A 24,582-nucleotide genomic window follows, 5' to 3' on the forward strand; every position below is an offset into this window, starting at 1 on the left:
GGGGGGGGGTGCTGGACTTTCTCTTTCAGTGCGCAGGCATGAACACTGCTGCTGATACTCTGCAGACACCTGAAGCACCGGGAGGACGAGGCGGAGGCGCGCCGGTCCACGCCCGGCTCTGGCTGCGAACACACAGCTACAGCTCAACGGCTCGGCACGTCTGGGTCCGAACGTTGCACAACTGGGGTCTGATTAATGTCAGTCAGAAGAGAAGAAGGTGGAGTCCGAACATCCATCATCTTCATCGTTTTCCTGCTGTTATCTCCTTATTAGAACCTCATAAAACAGAACAGGTGCAGCCTCCTCCGTCCTTCCCATTATCACACTCTGTCTGCACAAATGGATGCTTTTGTTGTGTGAAAAGGCCCCAGTTGTGTGTGTGTGTGTGTGTTGGTGGCATCAAGGCTGCAGTTTAAAGAGGAAACAATTCAACTTAAAGCAGCTTTTTCCTTCTATTTAAGGCTGTCGCTTTTACGCCTGAGCACCAAACATCCAGCTGTTTGCTCGTCACGTGACTCTTAAATTTAAAAAAACAAACTTTGTTTAAAAAACATTTTACAAAACAATAATTAGTTTTTAATCAATAAATGTGACCAAAGCAACAGAAACGTGAACCATTTCAGCCAAAAAACAAGAAGGTGGAGTCTGAATATCAGAGTCTGAGCTGAGATAAACTGAAGAAAAACAGAAGAAATGTTTTCTGTAAGGGGGGAAAAGTGACAACAATTCAGACAAAAACAACAAAACAGATGTTTTGATGTTTTCTGATATATTGAAAAGTTTCAGACAGATATATGTAAATTTTTGTTTTATTTTGCTGAAATCTTACCACCTGATTTTATTAATGCAGCGTCTGTCTTTGGAGGTGAATATTTACAAGTTCAGGTTTCTAGGATTTGAATATTAAATGTTTATTTTTCTGCCATGATTAAATATTTAAGGGTGTTCGTTAAAAGAGACGAGAACAGAGTATTATCTTGTTATTGTGGGTTTTATAGATTTATTAGTTAATTAGGAAACTGATCAAAAGATCAAACATTACTGAAAATATCTGATATAATTAAGGAGTTTAAGAGCCTAAAACATGTCAGTAAAAGAGCTTTTTTATAAAAATATAAATGCCTAAACTACACTGATTTGATTTGAATATTTTAAAAGTTAAAATCATCAAAACTAACAAATATTTTCACAGTTTTCCTGAGTTTAAACTTTTAATAACTTGGGAACAAACTGCTTCTCAAAGCTTGAATTTAAAAACTTTAAATAAGCTCATAAATGCACCACGTGTTTATTTTAAAGACTTTCATCCTCACTGAGCAATTTGTCTAAATAACCGTTTTAATTTTAATTTAATTTAACAATAAATACAAATTCATAAGGAAAAAATAGAAGGGAAGGCGTTAAATGTCTACAGCTGCAGAGGAGGTGAAATAAAGTTTCAGGGTTTGATTTGATGAAAACAAATAATTAAAATACTTGGTTTTGATCTTTTACCAAAGCTGCAAAAGATAAAAAGCAACGATTTGCAGGTTTGCGAGACAAAAACAAATTCTTGATTAAATTATTCTTATTTAAAAGTACTTTTCTTACCAGTGGAGAGAAACAGGTTAACGAGCGGAGAAACAAAAAGCAAAGCATTGTGGGTAGGAAGTCCAACCCGCCCTGAGAGCAGTTTGATTATTGATATTTGTAAATAAATTAAGAGAGACTACACATCAGAGTGTGAAACACCGGTTTTGCATTTATTCTGTACACAAACAAACAAAAAAAAAAACATTTGAAAATCATAAATCAGAACAAAACCTCGTGTAAACTTCACAGTTTATTGTTTGTGAAAACAGTCCCGTCTTCAGCCTGTTTCTCTCCACTCAACCTAAACCTCAAACGTCGTTAACAGAAAGAAATCAGCTCCAGGATTTAATAACTTATCTGACTCTAACCCTCCCGCTCACTCGTTGTAGCGCGACAGTTTGAGCCGAGGGATGATGTTCATGGACTGCAGCTCCTGGAACAGCAGCTTGCAGGCGTATGGGATCCTCAGGGAGGAGACGTGGCACGAAGACTTGCAGTAGTGACACCTGGGGAACACAAACCAGAACATCACCGACACGGGCAGGTTCCTGAGGAGACCCAGCGGCACGGGAAACACGAGTCACACTACTGAAGCTAAAATGACTTCAATACGTATAAAAACAACCGATAACGTTAAATAATAATGCTGCAGCTGCTGAGGAACGTCCTGTTATTTACTGATGTCTTTCCCTAATCCTCCTGTCTCCATATACAGTTATTTCTGAAGTTTGCTCTTTTTATTTCTCTCTCTCTCATCATGCAGGTATTTCTGACTCTGTTCATGTCTCTTTCACCAGTTCAGAAAGACAGCCCCATAAAACTGGTTCTGTTGGAGGTTTCTTCTTGTTAAATATGTATATATATTTTAATCCAATGTATCCTGCTGCTGTTTGCAGGCTTAGGATGGGGAAAATGAAGTGAAGATTTGGTTGGAGTGCTAAAAACAGCGTCCTACTTATCTGTGACTAGCTGGTGAGCCGGAGTCTCCAAAATGTCTTGAAACGTTCGTGGGGGTTTCTCAAATTCCTCGCTTGGATTTTGTTCGTTTAGTATAATCATCACGAGCGTCTCCAACCATCTAAAGATCGCTGCACCTGCCCAGGAGCTCTCCTCTGACGGAAACCATCCGAAGCAAATGAGCAGGTCTACAAAAACCTACACCGATGATCAATAATATTTATGGAAAACGGGTCCAAATCTTGCCGTGCACACACAAAATAAGCCAAATACGGCACAGCTCACTGGTGACTTGATCCTGGACGCTCAATTTTGAGTCACCGACTAGTTTCCAGCAGCTGTAGCTCAGTGAGATACCATCAGCTTCTTAGAATATATTTTCTCATAATGAGGCTCATCAGACTGAAAGGTCAAAGATCCACCGCTGACGCACCTTTGAGCCAACAAAGGAGGTAGTCACAGAGATGATACAGTTAATGTGAGTAAGGATAATAAAAATCATAGCAAACGTGTTTGTGTGTAAAAAAGTGTAAGGAAAGAATCGTTTAGCATTTACACGACAACATGGCATCGTTTATTTGGATAACTGGCTTAATTATCCCAGTAAGATTCATATTATTGGAAGTGGATCAGGTCTGCCAGCAGCGGTCTTCCTCTCTGACCCAGATCTGCTCATTCAGTCCGAACCAGAGCGGTCAAAGTGCTAAGGTAATCCACTTCCTGTTTAGCGCTAAATAAAATTTGATTTAAATTCAGTTTCTGGTTGGATATCATACATTAAGTTGAAAGTTGCTGGAGATGTGAAAAACGTACCACCCGGAGTATCCTAACAGGCCACACTCCCCACACACGTCCACCTCGAAGGCGTCACTGGCGATCATGAGGCGTTCCAGCAGTAACATGCTCGCCCCGTAACCAATCAGACAGTCGCGCTCCATCTCCCCCAAACGCAGACCTCCGTCTCTGGAGCGACCCTCCGTGGGCTGCCTGTCCACGGGAGAGGAGAGTTCAGGACGTAAAGAGGCATCATTTATTTAAGTTTCCACTCAGACTTTCAGAAACCCGTCGGCAGCGAGCAGATCGCTGGTTTTCACCTGGTGAGAACGGCCCTGGGGCCTCGGGCTCTGGCGTGCATCTTGTCAAGAACCATGTGCTTCAGTTTCTGGTAATAGACCGGCCCGAAGTAGATGTACGCCTCCAGAGGTTCTCTGGAGAAAACACAATCAAGATTTTGGGCAAAAACATTCAAAGATATATCAAATCAAGCCATAGCAGATTAATGAAGCCATAAAATATTCCAAAAGTTTAAATAAATCATAATAAAACTGGGAAAAATCGAGAGTTCAAACATTAAACTGCCTGCTTGATCATATTATCTTTTTATGGAGAGGCAGATTAAAAACAGAAATAAATGTATATTTAAAAAGACATTTGGATACAACAAAGCAAAGAATATGAAGGTTTAATTAAATGCAGAGAATTGGTCAAACCCTGAAAAGAACATGATGTGAAATTCAATGCGATGTTGTAGGATGTCACGGTCAAAGTACGTGTTGTGAATGACTCTCAGCTACCACCACACCAAATTTTAGCTTAATATCGGTAAAATTCACTGACTTATGGCTGTTTTTGTGTTGGCTAGTGTCAATCAGCGGTGGCGGCCATCCAAAGGTACATTCAGTGATTACTTTATGGGAGTTTCATTAAAATTTAAAATCCGTCTAGTGGTTCATGAGATATTTTGCTAACAGACATGGAGAAAAACGTTATCATCCGCCTTCTCCTTCCGGCTGCAGGGAATAATAATAAACATGGAGGCTGGAAAGACAAGCAGCTTTATTTGGTCACGTTTTAAAGTTGTGACATTTTGATAATTACCCGGTGATCCCTGAGGTGACGTAGTCCTTGCCCTGGTAGTTGTATCCGTAACGGATCAGATCCTCACACACATCCTTCACTTTGCTGCCTCCGAAAGCTGTCCCGTAGTGAAACCGTCCGTCCAGGACCCCCGCCTTCCCGGCTAACAGTTCTATCAACTTTCCCACCTGATCAAAAAAATAAAAAACAAAACAAACAACAACAGCTTTAATCGCAACGCAAATCTTTTCAGGATTTACACCCTCTCCTGGCACAAAGTGCTGATTTTTGTGGGTGAAATTAGATTACACATGTAACCCCCCGCCCCCTCGGGGTGGGGACGTCACTCTGAGGATGACTGATTTCAACAATCCCACAGAGGCAGCGCCCGGAGGACCCCTGACCCCGTCGCATAAAGGAAACACCTACTCTCATATCACTCTCAGGCCACAGAAACATCCTCCCGAGCCAAACATTTTTGAGGCTTCTCCGTGGCAACCGCGGCGAGAAAACACACGAAGCAACTTTAACAGTTGAGATCCGTCCGGTTTTTACAGCGCGGGGAGAAGAAAGGGGGGGAGACGAAAAGAGGCCAAGCGCCACGCCGTTCAGCAGCGTCCCCGCAGCTCACATGAGGCGTTTATGTTGGAGAAAACTTCCACACTCTGCAACCGGCGGCGGCCTCGCAGGCAGCCGTCTCCGCAGCAACAAATATCTGTTTGTAAAGAGCAAGGCTGCTGCTTAACGGCGTCAATGGTTTGTGTGCTCTGGGAGCTGACGATAACCCAGAGAGAAGAGGAGCGGAGATAATGAGGGTTTTGTCTCAGAAGAATCGACACGAACTTAAACAGACACAGTCAACACAAAGGCGGAGGTGATGTGGGTCAAACTTACAAGGAAGCACCGACTACAGGTCTGGGATCAGCTGAAAAATGACCACTTTTTCTCTAAAACAAGGAAAAATGTAACTTCTCAGGAGGAAAAGCTGAACTGAGTTACTCTGTAATCATTTAAATAGTTGTTAAAGAAATAAAATAATTCATCTATCATCAGCCACTTATCTGAGCTCAGGACACAAACACAGAAAGCATTTTTCAAGACTTTCAAAACTTTAAAGATTAAACTACTTTCCTTAAAAAATAAAATCATCCTCTGGTGTATTTATAATAAAATTGTTCATTCCGTAGCATCTTATCCTCTGAAGGAATTGTTGGCAAAGTTGAAACATTGTCTGTCATCGTCAAAATTATTAAAATCTTGCACTGAAAAAAAAGCTAAACCTGCCGGTTGTCGTACCGTCATTCTGGAGGGATATCCGTGAGGATTCATGATGATATCCGGACAGATTCCCGTGTCACAGAACGGCATGTCCTCCTGTGGGACGATGAGGCCGCAGACGCCTGAAAAACACACAAAACAAAACATATAATCAGCCGTCATGAGAGGGGAAAGAAATATTTCTCATCTTAGCTGTTTGTTCACTTCTAACTGAGCTCTTTAAGTTTTAGAAAGTTTGAACAAAACAGAAAACAAATATTTAAAATAAAAATTAAGAAAATATGTTTGTGAGGATATTTTTGGTTTGTTTTTTGTTGGGATTTTATTGAACTTTGAAAGATTAATAACTTTTTATAAACTAATCTATGGAGTTGATCAGTAAAAATGACATTAATATGACACCTTTCTTATATTTTAATAATGTTATTTTTGTTTATTACCATTTATTGCTTAATTTATTGGAAAACAAATTATTTCAAAGTTGGACGTGTGTTTTGAAATTTTCTGATATAGTCCTGTTTTTTAGGATTTGTTGCATTTTCTGAAATTTTGTTTTATTTTCTAGATTTTATGAATTTCCTGATATTTTTTCCCTGTTTCCTCTTTTAATTATTGCTGTATTTTGTGTGATGATGCTGACTTTTTGCTCTTCAGTGGAGCCAAACTCAGGTGCTTTGAAGATTTTTCCACATTTCAAAGATCAAAGTGCATAAAACAAAAACCTGCAGCTACGTTTTGCATTTAACCTAAACTAATATTTTTTCCCCTAAAAATAACAAACAAGTTCGGGTCGGAAAAGGTCCAGAGGTGTTGTGTAGTTGTCCGTATTCGCGGGACATGTCCACACTCATGTGGACAGACAAGGTCCTCCTTTGACTCGCCTGATGTGGGGGACGAGCTCCCTGGTAGCCTGGAGTTTAAGCGTGAGTGCAAATGTTTGCAGAGGGGCCGAAGCACTCTTCACTGGCCAGGGTAAACAGATTGTAGTCCCATTTGCAAATGAAAAAAAAAAAAAAAGAGCAAAGAGAAGCAGAGCAGGAAGTGGAGAAAGATGCTTAGCTGGACAGGGAGACTTGGATTACACACCCATGACTTTCAGCTCGACTCGGGAGGAAGTGGAGGGGATCAACTGGAGAGGAGAGGCTGAATCGACGCACGTGGGAAAAATTCCCTATGAGCCGAGCTGTCGGCGCCTCAGCTGACTGCTGATGCCTTACAGGATGTTGCAACAGGATGTTGACCGAGAACAAGTGCAGCAGTTTAGCGGAACAGCATCCAACAGCAGGAAGAGGGTGAAAAGAAACCAGAAAAAAGGCTTAAAAAAAGAAAAGAGGGAGGAGAAAAATCAAAAAGAAAAGAGGCTAAGCATGGAGGTAAAAAGTTGTGTGGAGTAAGACAACGACGGTGGAGGAACTAAAAAGAGACACGCTGCTTCCAACATCAGACATCTTTGGTGTTGTTTGTTTTGTGTGAAAGTGAATGATAAAAGAGGCATGAAATCAGCGGGACAACAGCGAGGGTCCAGAGCCCTCCATCACAACTCATACAGCTTCACACTGACGGCTCGCACAATGGGGCCGTAATACTGACAACCCCGCACCTCCTCCCCCACCTCCACAGCTGTGTGTGTGTGTGAGCCCGGTAAATAATTAACTTATTCTGCTCCGCTGACCAGAACGCATGAAGAGAAGCTGGGAGATCCATCACTGCACCCAAATTCACTCCTAATTTAATTACTATCCATGTTGATTTAGGATTCACTAAAGAATCCAATTAAATGTTTATCAAGTACAAAAGAAAAAGAGAAATTTCTTTAACTTTACAGGAACAAAAACTGGACTGTTTCATAAGCTGCAAAGACCTCAGAGCCTAAACCAGCTGCACATCTGGACCTTTCCATCCAGGTCTCCGCCGGCTAACCCCTCAGCGACCCCTCGATCTGGGACAGAAGACATTGTCCCACCCCGAGCTGACCGCCCTGCGCTCACCGCCTTAATGAAGAGAGTAAATTATGCACGGCGCCAGTTAGCTTTCTGATTAAAACATCATACCAGACCTCCATAGGGGAGGTGCTGCAAAACAATGGAGGTTGTAAACACTTTTTTTCTTTTTTTTTCTCCCTCCCCTTCAGCAGAAACTTGCTGGGGTGTAATAAATTTGCATAGTCTGGCACAGGACAAAAAGCCAATTAATTGAAAAGAGCTCTTGAAAGATGAGGACGGGGGCTACAGCCACTGGGACTTGACTCGACAAATGCTCCTGCGCAGAAAAAAACGACCTACAGTTTATTTTCTTTGATCCGGTCGTTTATAATCTCTCAGTGGGGAATAACGACGCGGATGCTTTGGATTGTCAGCTCGTCTGAGGACAGGACGCGGGTTCTGCCTCTCAGATAGAGCTGCGCAGCTGGAGCGAAGGTGGCACCTTTCTGTCCGTGTCGACTGCTGAATTTGTCTCCGATCTCTGGTCTCCTGGTCTGCCTCAGGAGGATCTTGATGAGGAAGGCCTCGTCCGCGTTGGACGAGATCATGACCTTCTCGATGTACGAGTCTGTTGAGCCCTTGTAGCTGGAAAAAGTAAATCCTTGTTATTGTTTTTGATCTGCTGCAGCAGGATTTGCAGGTAAGGTGGATTCGGGACTTAGACTGCTCTCACCTGATGGGCACGTCTCTGTACTGAGGCTGGCCTGGCTGGGCGCTGCCCTCCAGTGGCGTCTGGGTGACAGTTGGCATAGATTTGTTCACCAGCACCTGCTTGTTCTCCACTCTTTCACCTGAACACCGTGCATCACAGGGTTAGAACAATGCTCCTAAACAAGCTAGAGGGCGCTCTTTTACAGCTGCTGAAAGTTTTATTGTTTTATTATAATTTGGCACAAAGAGCAGTGATATATGTAGACTTTACCCCTGCTTATCTCCCCTTTAAACCACTGTCCTACTAAAATTCAAGAACTTAAACATTTCTTTTTAAACATTTAATATCTTACCTGTTGTAGATAGCTCTTATATTGACCTTAGTTTGTAAAACAAGTCAAATCTCAATAATTTCTTAGTGGTTTAAGCAAACACATTTTAAATCACCGTTAATTTGACATTACACGATTATTCTGGCAGATATAATATTATATTCATGCAGGAATGGCCCTCAAAGTGCTATAGCTAGCTGCTGGTGCTTTTTGCAACTGTAAATAACCACAAAATTCTGTGTAAATGTGTAACAGAAAACTGTGTAAAGGTTTATAACGGTTCATGAAGATGCTACTTTATAAAGTTTCTTAAAACGGCAGCGATCCACTCTGGTCTTAGCCTTTAATCAGTCAGCTTGATTTAAATTATTTCTCCAAACTGAGGTCATTCAAAGGGCTATCAACAACAGGTAAGATATTAATTGTTCATAACCTTTCCACAGAAAGATCCCCTCTTCAAAAAGATCTGATTTGTGATTTTATGCACATTTATAACTGGCAGCCACTGACTGGGAGAAATATCAATAAAGAAGTCAGTTTTCAGTATTTTTTATTAAAAGATGCTTTCATTAGAGCAGCAGAGCAGACTCAAATCAAGCTGGACCTCCTCCCGTTCTTCTGGTACTCACCAGGGGAGCAGATGCCGTCAGCATCCAGGATGTTGTGCCTCCATATGGGTTTGCGTGTCGCAGCGTCCAGCATGGGGCCCATCACTTTATCGAAGGTCTGGTTGGTGTAACGTCGCAGAGTGCACTTGGCATTTTTGTAGACAAGGCACCGACCAAACCCTGAGCAGAAACAAACACAGCTTTCTATCCGTGTTTCATTAGCGATGTTATTGGTGTGAAACTAAGATGGAGTTTGAGAACTTTAACTCCCACCTCTGTCAAGCGAGGCCTTGTTGAGGACCAGAGCGTCCTCGATGTCGTAGCCGCTGTAGCTCATCACAGCCACTGTGGCGTTCTGACCCGCCGGCAGCTTCTCGAAGTCGATCAGCTCGATGGTTTTAGTTTTGACCATCGGCCTCTGAGGATACACCAGCAGGTACATCAGCGTGTCGATGCGGTTCCTCTGGTTGTAGCCGATGGTTCCTGGAAAGGCGAGAGGTGAAGAATCGGTTTTAAAAATCGTTTGGAAATCTTATAAATTCCGGCAGATTATAAAGTCCTCCTGTTTGGCTGGTTAACCCCATTTCAAAGGAGCGCAGAGGAGGAACAAGGAGAGTTATGGCGTAAAGCCTGGCCTCCCTGGAAGCCCCCGACATTTGTCAGATGCTATTACTTCACAATCAGCCTACAAGCGCAGAGTAAGCGATAATAGGCTCAGGCCACACAACCAGATTTGCACATGTAAAGGGCTGTCCATACAAAACAGACAACACAGAGGATATTAGGCCAAATATAGTTCCAGTCAGTGTTTTTGTAAAGATGGGGGGAGGGCAGGATAAACGGGCGGAGGTGAAGCAGCAGAGAAAGGACGGGGTGTGTGTGTGTGTGTGTGTGACTGCGGCTCTTAGCCGGGCAGTTTGGGGAAGTTTTGGTTACCAGGGAGCTCAGGGTGCACACTCTTTGGGCTTTTTGCAGCTGAGCACACTGACCCCCTCCGCGAGCACAGCCAGAGCAGACACAATGAATTGCTAATGACACTCTGGGTGACTGGCAGGGAAAGGGCCTCCGCACACACAGCACAATGGAGGACCTATGCAAGCGCCCCATGTTTGATGTCCATGCGCATACGCACACACACACACACACATGCACACATTAGACAAACACTTCATCACACATCCAAATGTATTCTGACAAGAAATGGCGCAGGAGCAGAGTTTTGGGGGAGCAGAACCAGCAGGCGGCTTGTATCCGCACTGTTTGTTATTCTAATGTCCTTTTTAACTCCTGCAAATAAAACTAAACTCTGCAGTGTTCACGTAAGAAGAACATACTGCAAGTGTGCGTTTGTGCTGCGCGAGCGACGTGGAGCGAAACCACCTGGATCAGACGAGGCTTACCCATGGCCTGCTTGCCCATAGCGCACTGGTATGTGTTCCTGGGTGACTGGTTGTGGTGGGGGTAGGGAATGAGGCCCGCACACACTCCGAGTAGAGTGAAGGGCTCGATCTCCAAGTGGGTCGTCTCTCTACGGAAAGACGTTCAAAAGAACACGACGTGACTGACAAAAATCCAGGAGGGGTAACTCTTTACAGTGAAAAGCTGCATGATGTTTCACTCACTTGTATATCATGTGTTCATAAAGAGCAATCTGACAGTCGTTCTCCTCGTTCACGTCCAGGTACTCCACCAGGCCTTCGTGCAGGAAGTCCTCAAAGGTTCTGGAGGAGAGAGAAGTGTCAGAAACGACCAGGGAGTCCTTGTGTTGGGTGCAGAAAAAGAAACACCAGAAGCTCCCCAAGCTTCAAGAGATGACTTTGTTTTGTACAACTTGAAAGACTTCGCCACAGGCTCGGAGCAGCTACTGAAGAAGCCCCATCACGACTATATTTTAGTTTTGATCTTAGAACATCTAAGAGAAACTGGTTGGTAGATCCGAGTGCTCTTACTGGAGAGTAGATTTTGAGGAGATCACATAAATATGAAGGGGCAAGACCATTTAAAACTTCGAAAACAAGAAAAAAAATCTTAAAATCCACCCAAAAACAAACAGGAAGCCAGTCGAAAGAGGCCAGGACTGGAGTTATGTGTTCATGTTTTTTTAGTACGAATTAAAAGACGAGCTGCTGTGTTTTAGACAACGAACGATGCAGAGACGATTTATCTAAACTAATCCTGGTCCTGCAGGGCCACTATCCTGCATGTTTTAGTTGTCCTCGTGTTCTCCAGAAGCCTGTTAATCACTCATTCATTCAAATCAGTTGTGTCAAAGCAGGGAAACAACTAAAACATGCAGGATAGAGGACCTCAAGGACCAGAATAAGACACAGCTGATCTAAACCAACATACAGAGCTTTACAGTAGACCAAGCAAGAGGTAATAATAGGTGGGCAGGGAGATATGGCTTCATCTTGATGATAAATCTTAATTGGAAAAACTTGAATTAATCAGTTTGTCTAATTTAAAAGGGATGTTAAAAATAACACCCAGATTCCTGACAGCAGTGACTGCATGAAGCCAAGGCACCAAGAGAGCCAACAGAGTTACTGAGATCATTTTATTTTCCAAAGCTGATTAAGACTTTTGTCTCGTTTTCATTGAGATTGAAAAAGTTTAACTTTAACCAGGTATCTAAATCCTTTTAACAGTTAAAAAGTGATTTAAATGAATGGATGCTGTCTTGCCTAAAGGACAGATAGAACCAGATATTATCAGCAAAGCAAAGAAATGAGATGTTATGTTCCCTAAATATGGACCCAAAAATCGATAAATACAGGTTAAAAAGCAGTGGACTCAAAATGGACGCTTGAGGGACCCCACAAGTCAGAGGGGCATTCTTCCAAATGAACAGAAAAACTCCTAACTTTCTTTAAACATGTTGACTGTGATCGAGCAATTGTCAGCCTCACCTGTAGCCCTGAGACAGATCCTCAATATGTTTGTTATTCACCATCGGATGGCCCTTCTTCACAATGATGTACGGCCTGAAGGAGAAACAAAACGCAGCGACTTTAAACTACAAAGATGTCTTCAAGCTTTAAATATGCACCTCGATGTGCTCGATGTTTCTACCTGCAGAGTCGTCCTCCATCGGACGAGATGTAGACGCAGCGGTCGGTCAGGTTGGTGGAGATGGACACAAACTCGTTGATGAAACCAGCTCTGCGCATGAGTCTGAAAGTGTTGATCAGCTTGTGATGGTTTCTGATCACACCCAGGATGTTACCTGTGGAAGCAACACAGACAGACGAAGATTCAGCTCCAAACCTTTAAGTCATGAAGGGTAAGTGAGAGCTCTGCTGTGTAGCCTGGCGGAGTTTAAACCGCCTGCAGGGGATTGTTCGCATCACTTCTGACAGAAAAGCCGAGCGGAGACTGAGCTCTGCCTCTGTGTGAGGAAACACTCTGAAGGGCTTTGACACCTGCTGCTACTAACTAATTAAAGAGCGCGGCGGCTAATATAATTCGACAGTTATCAGCGCAAAAGACAAACAAATACAGTAATTAAATGTCCAAGTTTGGACTCGGGAATAAAACCAACTGCTGCCATGAAATTAAAGACTTATCAGCTTCCCCGGGAAATTAAACTGAATACTTTTTATGTTTATGAAGTAAATACATTTAAAACTGGGAGGATTAGACTTTCTTTTTAAATGATCTGAGGCCGGGTTTAATTGCGTTCGTTGCTTTGTTTGGTTCTGCCGGCGTGCAGGAGCTTTTACCGTTCAGGAACACCAGGAAGACGCTCGGATAGGAGAGCTCCTCTCCACACAGCAGGTTGACGTCCTCCACCCCGAGGTTGAAGGCCAGTTTGATGATGGGACCGTCCTCCATGTCTGTGGTGATGTGGGTCATCAGGGCCAAGTTCTTCACCAGACCACAGGCCTACGGAGACACAACGTTTGATGGACGTCATGAGATTCACAAATCTCTGTCCTGCAGCTGATTCCCTTCACCTGTTAATGACTTTTAGCTTCAAGTTAGCAAAATATCTTATGAACCACAGGATGGATTTGAATGAATCTTGCAGAAAATAATCACTGGATGTACATCTACTACTAGGACGATCCAACTCAAGATGGACGCCACAGCTAATTGACACCAGCCAACACAAAAATAAATAAATCAGTGAATTTTACAAATCTTGAAGCTAAAACTTGACGTGGTAGTAGCAGAGAGTCGTTCACAACACGCCCTCTGAGCGCTGGCACATTTTGCGAGACCTCTGTGAGATTGCACACAAGGTAATTTAATTTAATTTTGTTTTTATTGTTTGTAATTTGGCCCTCGAGACTTTCAACGGATTTCCTTTAACTTGTTTCCAGCTGCCAATAAATAAATAAAAAGAATAAGACCTCCATCGTTTGGATGATTACTGGTCATGCATCATATAAATTAAACTTTTTTGCTGTTTATAGCTTTAGAGATGAAACACTGAGCTGAATTTACTGTGAAGTGTTTGAAATCATCTAACTGCGTTATGTAAAAACAAAAACACTTCTTACTCCATTAAACTCCATTACTTCTTTGTAGCTGTCTTTGAGATACAGACACTTATTTTTTTTTTTTAAATTAGCTCAACCCAAGTTCCATTCCTGTCCAGATTCTTAGAAAGAATCTTAAAGTTAAAAGTAACTGTGTCAGGTTATTGCATTATTTTCCTATAAAATGACCTGAGGACCGCGGGTACGGACAGACATATCTGAACGTGAACCAGTGGGCGAGCTGTTTGCGTTGGGTTTTTGCAGAACGAATCGGGTCGGTCTGCCTCGGTTCTCTCACCTCTCCTTCAGGAGTGTCGGACGGACACAGCATCCCCCACTGCGACGGCTGCAGGGAGCGCGGCCCGCTGACCTTCCTGGTCTTCTCGAACTGCGAGGAGATCCTCGTCATCATGCCGAGAGCCGAAATGTAGGAGAGGCGGGACAGGACCTGGGTGACGCCGTGACGGTCCATCTTGAACCTCTTCAGAGACCAGTTGCCCTGTCGATGGAAAACAGCGAGAAGAAGTTTAAAAACTGTGCTTATCTGAGAATTTAGGTCAGCAAAACTTGTACAGATGGCCAGAATCAGACAAATGTCAGCTTCATCAGAAACAAACAGACCCAAAGCTTAAAAATCCTTTTTTATAATGGTTTGGTGAACGCACCGCAGCAAAAGAACAAACTCCTGCTGCCACAGGAAGTCGTCACGAAGTTAAAAACAAACAAATAAAACAGGACATTGGTTTATGAAAACGTGTTTGGTGTCAGTAGCATACGGTCTCGGGTTCTTTTAATGTGTTGCTTAAATATTAATTTTAGGTCTAACCTGCTTGTTTATTAGGATCTGTAATTTGCACACACGAGAAAAAGGTAAAGAAAAAGCTGAAACTTAAAAGGTTTGTTGTAAAAATGTGTTGTTTTGTTACCTGATGCGCTTTAGGCTGTGCAAAATAAGAGATAAAAAGGCTGAAGATGTACAGAATATTAAGATTTATAAACAGGATTTATTCATTCCTTTCAGCTAGATTTTGATTGATACAAATATTACTGCACTTTATTTTGTCATGTGAGACGTCAAATGTACAATTTAATCATAAATTAGAAGAAAAAAAATGTTCTGTATAGAATATAAATCCCAGGAAGAAATCTGCAATTTGTGTATTTTACTTAAAGGAACCTTTTTGTTAGTTAAAAAGTAAAAAATGTTCCAAAATATTAATTTATCAAATGAGTTTGACCCGAACCAGGCTGTTCATATTCATGGTTTGTGTTTGCAGACTCACGGTGGAGATGGCGTTGACCATGCCGTTGGTGATCTGATCCTGCCGCATGTGTTTGACCACGTCGAACTGAGCCGCTCGCTGCTTGGGGATAATCTGGTCCGCGATCTTCTTCAGTTCAGAGTTAAACTTCTTAAACAGGTCTTCAAACAGCAGAGACAGGAGCTGAAGAAACGGAGACGACGTCCTTACTGTGTGAACGCTCACTCAGCTTTTTTATTTTTCTGTACACGTTTTGAAATCTGACCATTTCTACATACTTTGTCCTAATTTATCCGTTCATACATCAAAACCTTCAACTCATTCAGGAGATGGCTCCTAAGACTTTATGTTCTTGTAACTTTTATACATTTCAAAATATTTAACTTTATTTACACATATTTCTTCAAAGAAATACACTGAAATCTCATCATTTCCTTCAAAAGCATTTTTTTAAACAACCTGCTTTAGCATTCTGGCTCTATTTTTGTCTTCTTATGCTTCGTTTAGCTCTTAGCCAGTCATTCGTTTCAGTTCTTTTTGTTCCTCAAGGGGAAAACTTGGTTTTACAGAAGTAGTAAAAATGTAACCAAGACAAAAAACAAACAAAAAAAACACATCAAGTAGTACCAGAACCAAAACAACCAAACATGAGTTAAAACAATAATATAAAGGTCAGAATAAATTAAAACAGTTAAAGAATTTTGCAGATGGGTTGCAAAAAATGTAGCATTTTAGCCAACCTTTTGCTACTTAAAGCTTTTAGCTAATGTTCTGCTAGTTTTAGCTTTACCAGCTCTGTTGTAGCTTCTTCGGCAGCCAGTCACACCGCAGGAAATGCAGTTTCTCCAGTTACTTTATATCATTTGTTTGCCACCCAGAAGTCGAATAAAAACAATGGTTTCAGGGATCGGAGTCGTCTTCGCCTCTGATCGACAACGAGGAGCGTTTACTGTCAGACTTCATAACCAGGTGTGCCAGGCTTACAAACCAACCTGACCTGGCCTTCGTCCTAGGTCCCCGTCTTCCTCTGCCAGGTCCGCAGGAGGCAACCTCTCCCACAGACCCCCCCCCACCACCTTCTGCATTAGCATACATCAAAACAAACACGCGCGCTGCTTGAAATTAATAAAGAAATTAAGCTTCCATTGCGCAGCCGGGCCAATTAGTTGAATGTCAGGGAACCATAATTGGAGAGCGAGGAGATTGCTGGCGTTGTATGTGTGTAAGCCCCTTTTGAAAGAAGGCTCTGTTGCCCCCCCTCCCTCCCATCTCCTGCTCCGTATACAGAGCAGGTTGGGGGGGAAATTAACGGCCTTAAGACAGCAGTAATTACATTATCAGAGCCGAGCCTGCGGATTAGCTCAATCGCTCCAGTCAAGGCAGCTTTTCTATTGTCACGGTGCTGAACCCCCCCCCACATGCTTCCATAGCCTTGGGATTTCAGTGCCACCGCATATCTCTATCCTGACAAAGCCAGGCTGAAACACAGAGGGAGGGAGCGGGGGGTGCACGAAAACAAAACAGGAGGAAAACAAAAGCCGAGGAAAAAATAATGAGAGTCCTATTAAAAGAAGGTGGCGGGAACAAAGATGCAGGTGAGAGATCAGAGCCGGAGCTGCTGACGCTGTGATCCATTCACACTGAAAATCAGTTATTAACAAGAATCAATAAGAATTTTTTGTTTTTTTTGTTGTGAGCAAAGAAAAGGAAGTAAATACCGTTCGGGTGACAAAAACGAATGAAAGCGTAAACAGCAAAATCCACGGGGAGTTTTTAACCTTCTGGAGCGGGTGGAGGATTTAATGAAGCACGCACACAGAACAGGTGCACAGTCAGCTCACCTGTCCGGCCAGCTCCAGACGTTTGTTGCCATAGTAATCTCTGTCATCCACCTTGTTGTCGCCCTGAGCCAGGATCACCCTCCGAACCATCACGGCCAGGTAAATACACTTGGCCCGAAAGTTGAACTCTTTCACCTGAAGACAAGATGGAGGACGCGTAAGCTGGCGAACGGGTTAACGATCCCGACGGGCGACGCCTGAGGTGTTCGTCTGTTTACACACGGGCACGTGGCTGAGGATGAGGGACGCCAGCAGCTCTCTGGCTTCCTCCATCTTGGTCTTCTTGGGGCCCCCCCACATCCGCTGCCGCCGGACTTTGTTCCCCAGAAACCTCAGAGCCTGAAAACCAAGAGCAGCAGAAACAGAGGGGGTCAGGGAGAACCGCAGGAGAATCGCAGGACGGATCCAAAACCGCTGCAGAATACGAGACGTTTTTTTTTAAAGCCTTTTACAATGTGAACAAATAAGGGCACAGCATTTCTTGAAGGAATGCATATCGCCCGCCGCCGTTCATGACAGTTTTAAACCAAATACGTTGAGAAAAGTTTAGTTTTAGATGTTTTCGGCAAACTTTTCTCCACCTTTTGCCGGCGGACGATTAAAAAGGAGACCAAGAGGTCACAAATGAATTTATCTCCTTCACTTTATAACAGATCCACTTTGATCAAACTATTAATGTCAGATAAAATCACTAAATGTTCTCCAGTTTCAGCTTGGATTACTCTGACTCTGTGGTCTGATGAGCTGAAAACCTGGGAGCAAAGAGAAAAGTTTGATCGTTTATGTCTTTAAATCCCAGAGTGCAGCTTCATGATGGCGACTCTATCCCGCCGAAGACAAACAGTAGTTTATTTCAACCACATTGTCCCAATCTGCAATAAAACATTTTACTACTAACCTCAGAGTAACTACCTTTATTATTATTATTATTATTATTATTATTAAGGAAATGATGTTGAATTTGTAGAAAAAGTGCAGGGAAATGACTCGAAGCAGAGTCGTAGTAAATAAAACATAAATGAACATGTCATCTCACACTCACCTGAGTGTGTTTGTTTAAAAAAACATTTAAGGTTAAAAAAAGCTGAGGATTTTTTCTGAATTTTGAAATACATACACAAAGAGACAAGTGGCTCTAACGCAGCTGGTTTAAAAACACAATCAATATCTAATGCAGGGAAATAAAAACAACAGTTTGATGAAATTATCTCTCCTCTTTTAGATTCTGCTATCTAAAAATAGATACCGGTCAAATTTGGTTTGTGCAGATCACTTATAATCTGATAACAATGTTCCTTAAGCCTTATCTGCCTTTAATTATATAGATTTAGGTCTCATTGTGCGCAACACAAAGGCTCAGTGAATAACCTGAAAGGACGTCACGGAGGCTGGCAGACACAGAAACCCGACGTGTTGCTAGGACGCAAATATGGCCTCGCCGACGCATCAGTGGATCCTCAAACAACATAATCTTTATCAGAAACAAATTGGCTGATTGCATGCACCGAGGTACGCACGTGGGACTCCAATACGACCACGAAAAACCGTGTTTAACTGGCTGGAAAGGCGAGATCTTCATCTGATCAGGAAAAGAAACCCCGGATCGTTTATGAATTCGGTACAGACGATTCCGTGGTCAAATCACGCTCAGCTGACGAGCTCGTTATCCTTCAGGGAATTCATTTTAATGTCGTGTCTGAACAGAAGACGTGAAGAATCAGCTGACCTGAAAACACAGAGAATCACTCTACATCCCCCCTGATGAACCAGAACAAAAAAAAAAACATTAAAAATGGTGTGCTGTGGTGGTTCAGGGGGGATTTCTGTAACTTCCTGATTCTTGGTGCCACCAAAGAGACGCTGTCCAATCGGTGGACAGAGACAGGTTACTGTTCACATCATTTCTAGTTTTTATATGAGGCTAACCAGCAGCTGGCCTCGTTTTTACTGCAGCAACATGACAGAAACCACAACGTTCTGATCAAACTCTGCTCACCGAACTCCATAAACGGCTTTTAATTGTTTTGTGTTTTTATCTATGTGGGTTCAGATCCACAGCAAACTCTACAACACAAAACCAGGAGCTGAACGGGCATCAAACCCGTCCACCTCTGAGCCGATGGTGGCGCCACTCTTTGGTTTCACAACTCGGGTTTTCCATTTAGGACTTCAGAGCCTGAACGCCCGTCTTCCCCTTCTCTTTTTCACGTTAGCTTTAATTTGAGGGAGCACAGACACCCGTTTTCCCAGGGACAGATCAGATAATTCTGAGTGGATTTCCTCCCAACTCGTATCGACTTCGTACACAAACTAGATGTCGACAGTCAGACCTTCCTGTCTCGTTTTTATTTCCTAATATTTTAGCTTTAGACACAGCTCTTGTTCCCGTTTTTGTTTCGTTGTCGCCTCTGACAAAAAAAAAAAAAAAGGTGGTAGACAGAATAATTTCTGCATGATCTGCAGATAAATGCAGAACGCGAACATCTTTTTCCTGGCATACAGTGAGACCTCTGACCTGTTTTAACATCCCAGGTTCAGTCAAAGAGCATTTTAATGACAGGAAAGTCATTTTCTTATACCTTCCACCTCATTACCTTATTTTCTGTTCAGGTGTTTTGGCAATGAGGCTCATCATTTCTTTTACAGCGACAACAATATCTGTGGATTACTCTGAGTGTGAAACCCTTCTGAAACTGACCTTCAGATGGATAAACTGACCCTGTAATGGTTTTAGTGGCTGTTCGCTGTAATACCTGAGTTTGGGTGAAGATTTGGGCCTTCTGACACTCCTCCAGGCTCGAGGCGAAGCTGGCCATAACGTTCTCCTCCGCACCGATCATCTGCACTATCTCCTGGTCACTCTCTACGCCCATGCCCTGCGTGGGTCACATGTACACACGAGAGGAGAAGGTGTGAACTCATCTCAGATATAAACTTTATGACAACCTCACAGACATCAACACGGGCTCCTTCAGGACGACAACAGGAGCTGAAACAGGGAGACATAAGGAGGTGTCGGAGAGGCTTGGAGAGTCAGAAGGCTGCGTGACATTTGCTTATGGAAATGTGAAGCTGTGGGAACTGATGCGTCGGGGCCCCCGCGGTGGATATGAGGTCGTCTCCGCAGTCGCTGCCAAACACGGCGAGAGGCGGGGAAGGAGTCACCCGGGCCGTACGAGCGCTCGGCAAACAGAGAGAGTCCAAACGGTGGGATTCTGACACTTCACAACATGTTTGAAGAGCTTTTTTTTCCCCCGGAGATGATGGGAGATCATGATGCCAGCTGTCCAAGTGACATTTTCACTGAGAGTTCAGTTTAACTGACGGATCAAACCTGCCCAAAACGTGCAGAAATTGTTTAGGTTTTTATATAATTCAGAGCTACAGTATGGGGAAAAAAAAGAAACAAACTTTAAAAAGAACCCGATTAATTTCTTCTGACATCATCTCGTTGTGTTGGGGCGCCACCTACTGTACACACAGAGTCACTAAAACCTCCTCACCTTGAAAATGATGGCGATGGGAGCGTCCTCTGACAGCGTGTTGTGTCTCAGGTAGAAGCGGCCTTGCTTCACGATAATGTTGGTTCTGCTTTTCTTCTCATGAGTGGAGCTGAAAACAAACAAAAAACAAATAAAGTTTTACAGTAAAGGTGTAAGTTTTAGGAAACAAACGTAGCTCTCCTTCTCTAAAATGAACGGTTGAGTTAAAACATTCCAAGCAACTCTTTGAGCGCTGATTTCCTCGGAGTAAAAATTTACAACTTGTGATGAACTTGTAGGTAAAATCAGATCCTAAAAGAACTTCTTCCTTAAATAAAATGGTCACAATAATGATAATAAATAAAAATAGATAAAAGCAGCAGACAGAGACAACCATGAGATCATTCTTACCCTCTTCCCTTTTGTGCACAAAAAGATAAATTTCACTGATGGATCATATTTATTGTCGAAAAGCCAAAAGCAGATGGTAACGTTTAATTATATTTGTGGCAAAAACTTAACGAAACTCGCAGAAAGTAATCCTCAGACGGACATCTACAACCGATTACCTTTTGAACTTAATTCATTCAAGATGGCTGCCAGAGCCAGCTAACCTTAAAAAACACAAAAATGGCTGTAACTGGGTCAGATATTGAGCTAAAATTCGGTATTATCGTTGCTTAAATTGATCTGATTAACTAACTCTTCGTTTAAAGGTTTTGACATCAACTTATTTAAGTCAACTCTGCTTGTTAGCAAAATATCCCACGACTGACTGGACAGATTTTCAGGAAATTATCAGTGAGTGGATTTATGAACTCAAGGTGGCCGCTACATTATGCTCACCTTAGAAAACACAGAAATAGCTACAATCTGGTAAATTTTACAGATATTGGGGTAAAATCTGGTGTGGCTGTGGCCGGGAGTCCGCTGGCTCGATATTTTGCTAACACAACAGACAGAAGACATGCAGACAGAAACAAAAACATGGAGTCTAACTCAAACTCAGGAGAGACGTAACTCTCCACCTGAAAAAGGCTTCTTTTAAACTCTGAGGCGAGTTGCTGCTTTGGAAAGACGCTGTAAATTTAACTGAACCTGGTAACTGAGGCTCCAACGGCGCCCTTCCTGTCCTGCTCCACGATGATCCGATTCTTGGACAGCTGTTCCTGGATCAGGATGACTTTCTCCTGACCTTTCACGATGAAATAACCGCCTGCAAATCAAACCCAAAAAATAAAAAATAAGAATCCGGTGAAGGGGAGAATGACAGAACAGCTGCTGGTGGAGTTCAGCGTAGGTCTGTTTTTAAATCACCTGGGTCCAGAGGACATTCGTTTAGTTTGGAAAACTCCATGGGCGTCTTTCCCGTGAGGACGCAGTTGGAGCTTCGCAGCATGATCGGCATCCTGACAAGGAGAGTTAAATGTTTACGAGAACATGCTGGAATTTAAAAAAACAAATAAACAAACAACAGCTCCATAACACAAAGTTGTGAAGAGATGGAGAGTTGTTTTTCTGCTAAGAAAAAGAGAAATCTGATATCTCGAGGATTTAAGGAATATCTAAAAAAAGTTTAAAACCTCCCGATCGGCAGGGCGTTCCGAATGATCCTCTGGCTGCCGCGCGTGTACTCGATGTCCACGGTGATGGGCACCGAGTAGGTCATGTCTCTGAGGCGACACTGTGGAAACAACACACACGGCAGAAAAACTTCATCGTCTATAAAACATCCTAAACTTCACTACAGTTATCAACAAATATACCCAAAAGAACAGCAACCAGAGGTGAAACATTCAACTTACCTCATGAGGAGACACCGGTCGGGTTACGTTAAAGCTTTCTTCAACGTCGGGCATCCCAACGTAGATGTTGAGGTATCTGCACAGAAACCGTTCAGTTTATTAACTCAAACAATTAAAAAAAAGAGCTGTGAGCGCGTCAGTTCAGATCACTTACTTCAGGTACCACATCGGATCAGCATCGCTTGTGATTTTCTCGTTGGCTTTCATAATCTTCTTTATCTGAAAAATGAGACATTCGTGCTGAACTGGAAGCTGAGACCGATGTGGAGAAATACAACAAAAAAACACCAATGTCGGGTTTAAATTTCACCTCAACGTTGATGAAGTAGTTAAATGAGTCGATGTGCTGCTTCACCAAACCTTTCACCTGACAAAAAAAACACAACAATTTAACAAAAAGACGGACGAATAAAAGAAACGAGCGATAATTAATAATCCAGTCAAACATCAGATCTTCACGTGACTTTATTTTGTTTAAGAGCATCTGAACAGGAGAACCATTTCCTGATATTTTATTTTAAAATAATATGAAATCAGATCAGGCAAATTTAAGATCATAATAAACCACATTTTGAGTAAATAAAGAGGATTTTGGTGTACAGTACAAAAAAGTAAAACAAAATCTAATAATTTGTTGACTTTTTTGGGGGTAAATAAACATCAACAAACACATCAAATCAGCCCACAGGCGTCTAATATGACTTAGCTTGTGGTTTAAAAGCCATAATTTGGTTTTAACGTGATTCACAAATAAATCTGAACCCGAACAGAGCCTCCCTAAACTTTTAGAGACAAATATCCAAACAAAACGCAGCATCAACACACACATGTAGTCTAAATTAGGTGACAATCTGTTTGCTAACCTGATTAAATATAATAATTAAAATGATGCTGAATTACTGTGAGTTAAAACTAATGAATTGCACCAACAACCTTCTTCCCAGGCGCATTATGTTGGCAGTAATCACCCTGTAAAGTTTGAACTTTTTGACCATTTTCTCAAACAATAACGTGCTGAAATGACCTATTTGAGAAAACCACAATTCATCTGTAAAATATACATTTTGCTAAATAATTGGAAATAAAGAAATAGCTTCTCTATTGAATGTCTATGACACACTGATTATAATCACATACTTGATGACTGAAAACTCTTATTTTGTGCTCTGTTGTACCTCAACAAAACTCACAGACTTCATGTATGCTTTCTTCATATTTACAATCATTTAGTGATATAAATTAGGCGATTTAGACTGAAATATCTCAGCTGAAGTGGTCTTAAAATGAGGGTTACAGATAGAAACAGCTCTAAAATCACATCCAGTGGGTGAATTTTTATTTTAACCTAATACCAGTCACATAAAACAGATTATATATAGACAATAACTAACACATAAAGGATGGAAAACTGTACATCAAAGAATATATAATAAAGATTGTGTTACCTTCAGGAAAGCTGGTAACAACTTCCATTTTTCCTGTCCAAAAGAGAAACACGTCAATTTTCTCTCCAAAAAACAGCTAACTTTATTTGTTTCGCATTTATTTTATGGACCAGCTGATTTAAAGCTCCAAGCTAACGCGGCTTCTTTTTTCCAGGCAAACCACAACAACAAAATGCAGCTTCAGCCTCGGAGGCGACGGTTCCGCCGACTCTCGTGGAGCAAAAACTCTTCTGTCCCATTTCACTCGAACTCACCGCCACAGTGTTGACAGGGGCCGCGAGCTCCTGAGCGGACAGGTCTCCAAACTCTCCTCCCAGCACCTCCATAGCTAACGCTGCGGTTCAGCGGTAAACATGTACAAAAATAAATAACGTTAGTGTTGAAACAGAGCGCAGGAAGTGTCCGCAACATGCGTCCCGACTCGGTGTTTCATGGTAAAACCTCCCCCTACAAGTAGGGCGGAACGAAAAAAACCGTTCCTCTTGAAGAAAATTCTTCCTCCTTCGTTTATTTCCCGGTGGCCTCAGCGCACTGCTGTGGAAGGTCTGACCCCTGGTGTCGACTAAAGGGAACTGCAACTCCTGGCTTTTGAGATAAAATAAAAAAACAATGTTTCTGCAAAAATGCAGCGTGAATGTTGAGCTGAACGAGTGCTGATTTTTTCTGAAGTTGAAACATTTGTTGAAGCTAAAAGAAACTGAATAGTTTATAAATAGCTTTCTAAATAAAATAAAAAAACAGTAAAAGAAGCAAAACGTTAAAATGGTTAAAATATAAAGTATGCAGAAGTAAAGACTACAAAAAACAAACAGAAAAGTAAAAAAACGGGAAACAGTGTGAAAGCTGAATCAGCTTAACTAAAACATTATATTGTACCTAATGGGATTTTGTTTTTTTTTATAAAGTAAAAAGCAAAACTATGAACTCAAAATATGGATTGTTTAAAGTCCAAATAATGTAATCAGTCTAGTTGAATGAACAGGAAACATCGACTGAATTAAAATTTGCACCAAGTACAAATTAAAA

At 42.1% G+C, this 24,582-nt stretch overlaps 1 protein-coding gene across 1 annotated transcript; it reads right to left on the reverse strand.

The window, feature by feature from the left end:
- Positions 1-1,715: 1,715 nt before the first annotated feature.
- polr3b (polymerase (RNA) III (DNA directed) polypeptide B) lies at positions 1,716-24,024 on the reverse strand. The gene is made up of 28 exons (XM_017422943.3): positions 23,811-24,024; positions 23,557-23,589; positions 22,422-22,478; positions 22,266-22,330; positions 22,112-22,187; positions 21,890-21,990; positions 21,624-21,715; positions 21,405-21,522; positions 20,328-20,436; positions 19,578-19,700; positions 17,047-17,163; positions 16,825-16,959; positions 15,005-15,166; positions 14,020-14,220; positions 12,960-13,122; positions 12,310-12,463; positions 12,147-12,221; positions 10,860-10,958; positions 10,638-10,765; positions 9,511-9,720; positions 9,259-9,417; positions 8,320-8,437; positions 8,089-8,231; positions 5,683-5,786; positions 4,408-4,574; positions 3,624-3,737; positions 3,343-3,516; positions 1,716-2,078 (listed from the first exon to the last, which is right to left on the reverse strand). Exons 1-28 carry the CDS (start codon positions 23,880-23,882, stop codon positions 1,949-1,951), a joined length of 3,399 nt encoding a protein of 1,132 aa, XP_017278432.1. The 5' UTR covers positions 23,883-24,024; the 3' UTR covers positions 1,716-1,948.
- Between the last annotated feature and the right edge of the window lie 558 nt (positions 24,025-24,582).

This window comes from Kryptolebias marmoratus, linkage group LG11, assembly GCF_001649575.2.
Source record: "Kryptolebias marmoratus isolate JLee-2015 linkage group LG11, ASM164957v2, whole genome shotgun sequence".
In the NCBI taxonomy this organism is placed as follows: domain Eukaryota; kingdom Metazoa; phylum Chordata; class Actinopteri; order Cyprinodontiformes; family Rivulidae; genus Kryptolebias; species Kryptolebias marmoratus.

Excerpts from the sequence above, each read along its gene's own strand:
- polr3b (XM_017422943.3), bottom strand. The coding sequence starts at position 23,882 with ATGGAGGTGCTGGGAGGAGAGTTTGGAGACCTGTCCGCTCAGGAGCTC. Across the intron at positions 14,221-15,004 it reads TGGTCAACGCCATCTCCACC|GGCAACTGGTCTCTGAAGAG; the intron begins GTGAGTCTGCAA and ends TTCCATCGACAG. Across the intron at positions 5,787-8,088 it reads CAGTCGACACGGACAGAAAG|GCGTCTGCGGCCTCATCGTC; the intron begins GTGCCACCTTCG and ends TGTGTTTTTCAG.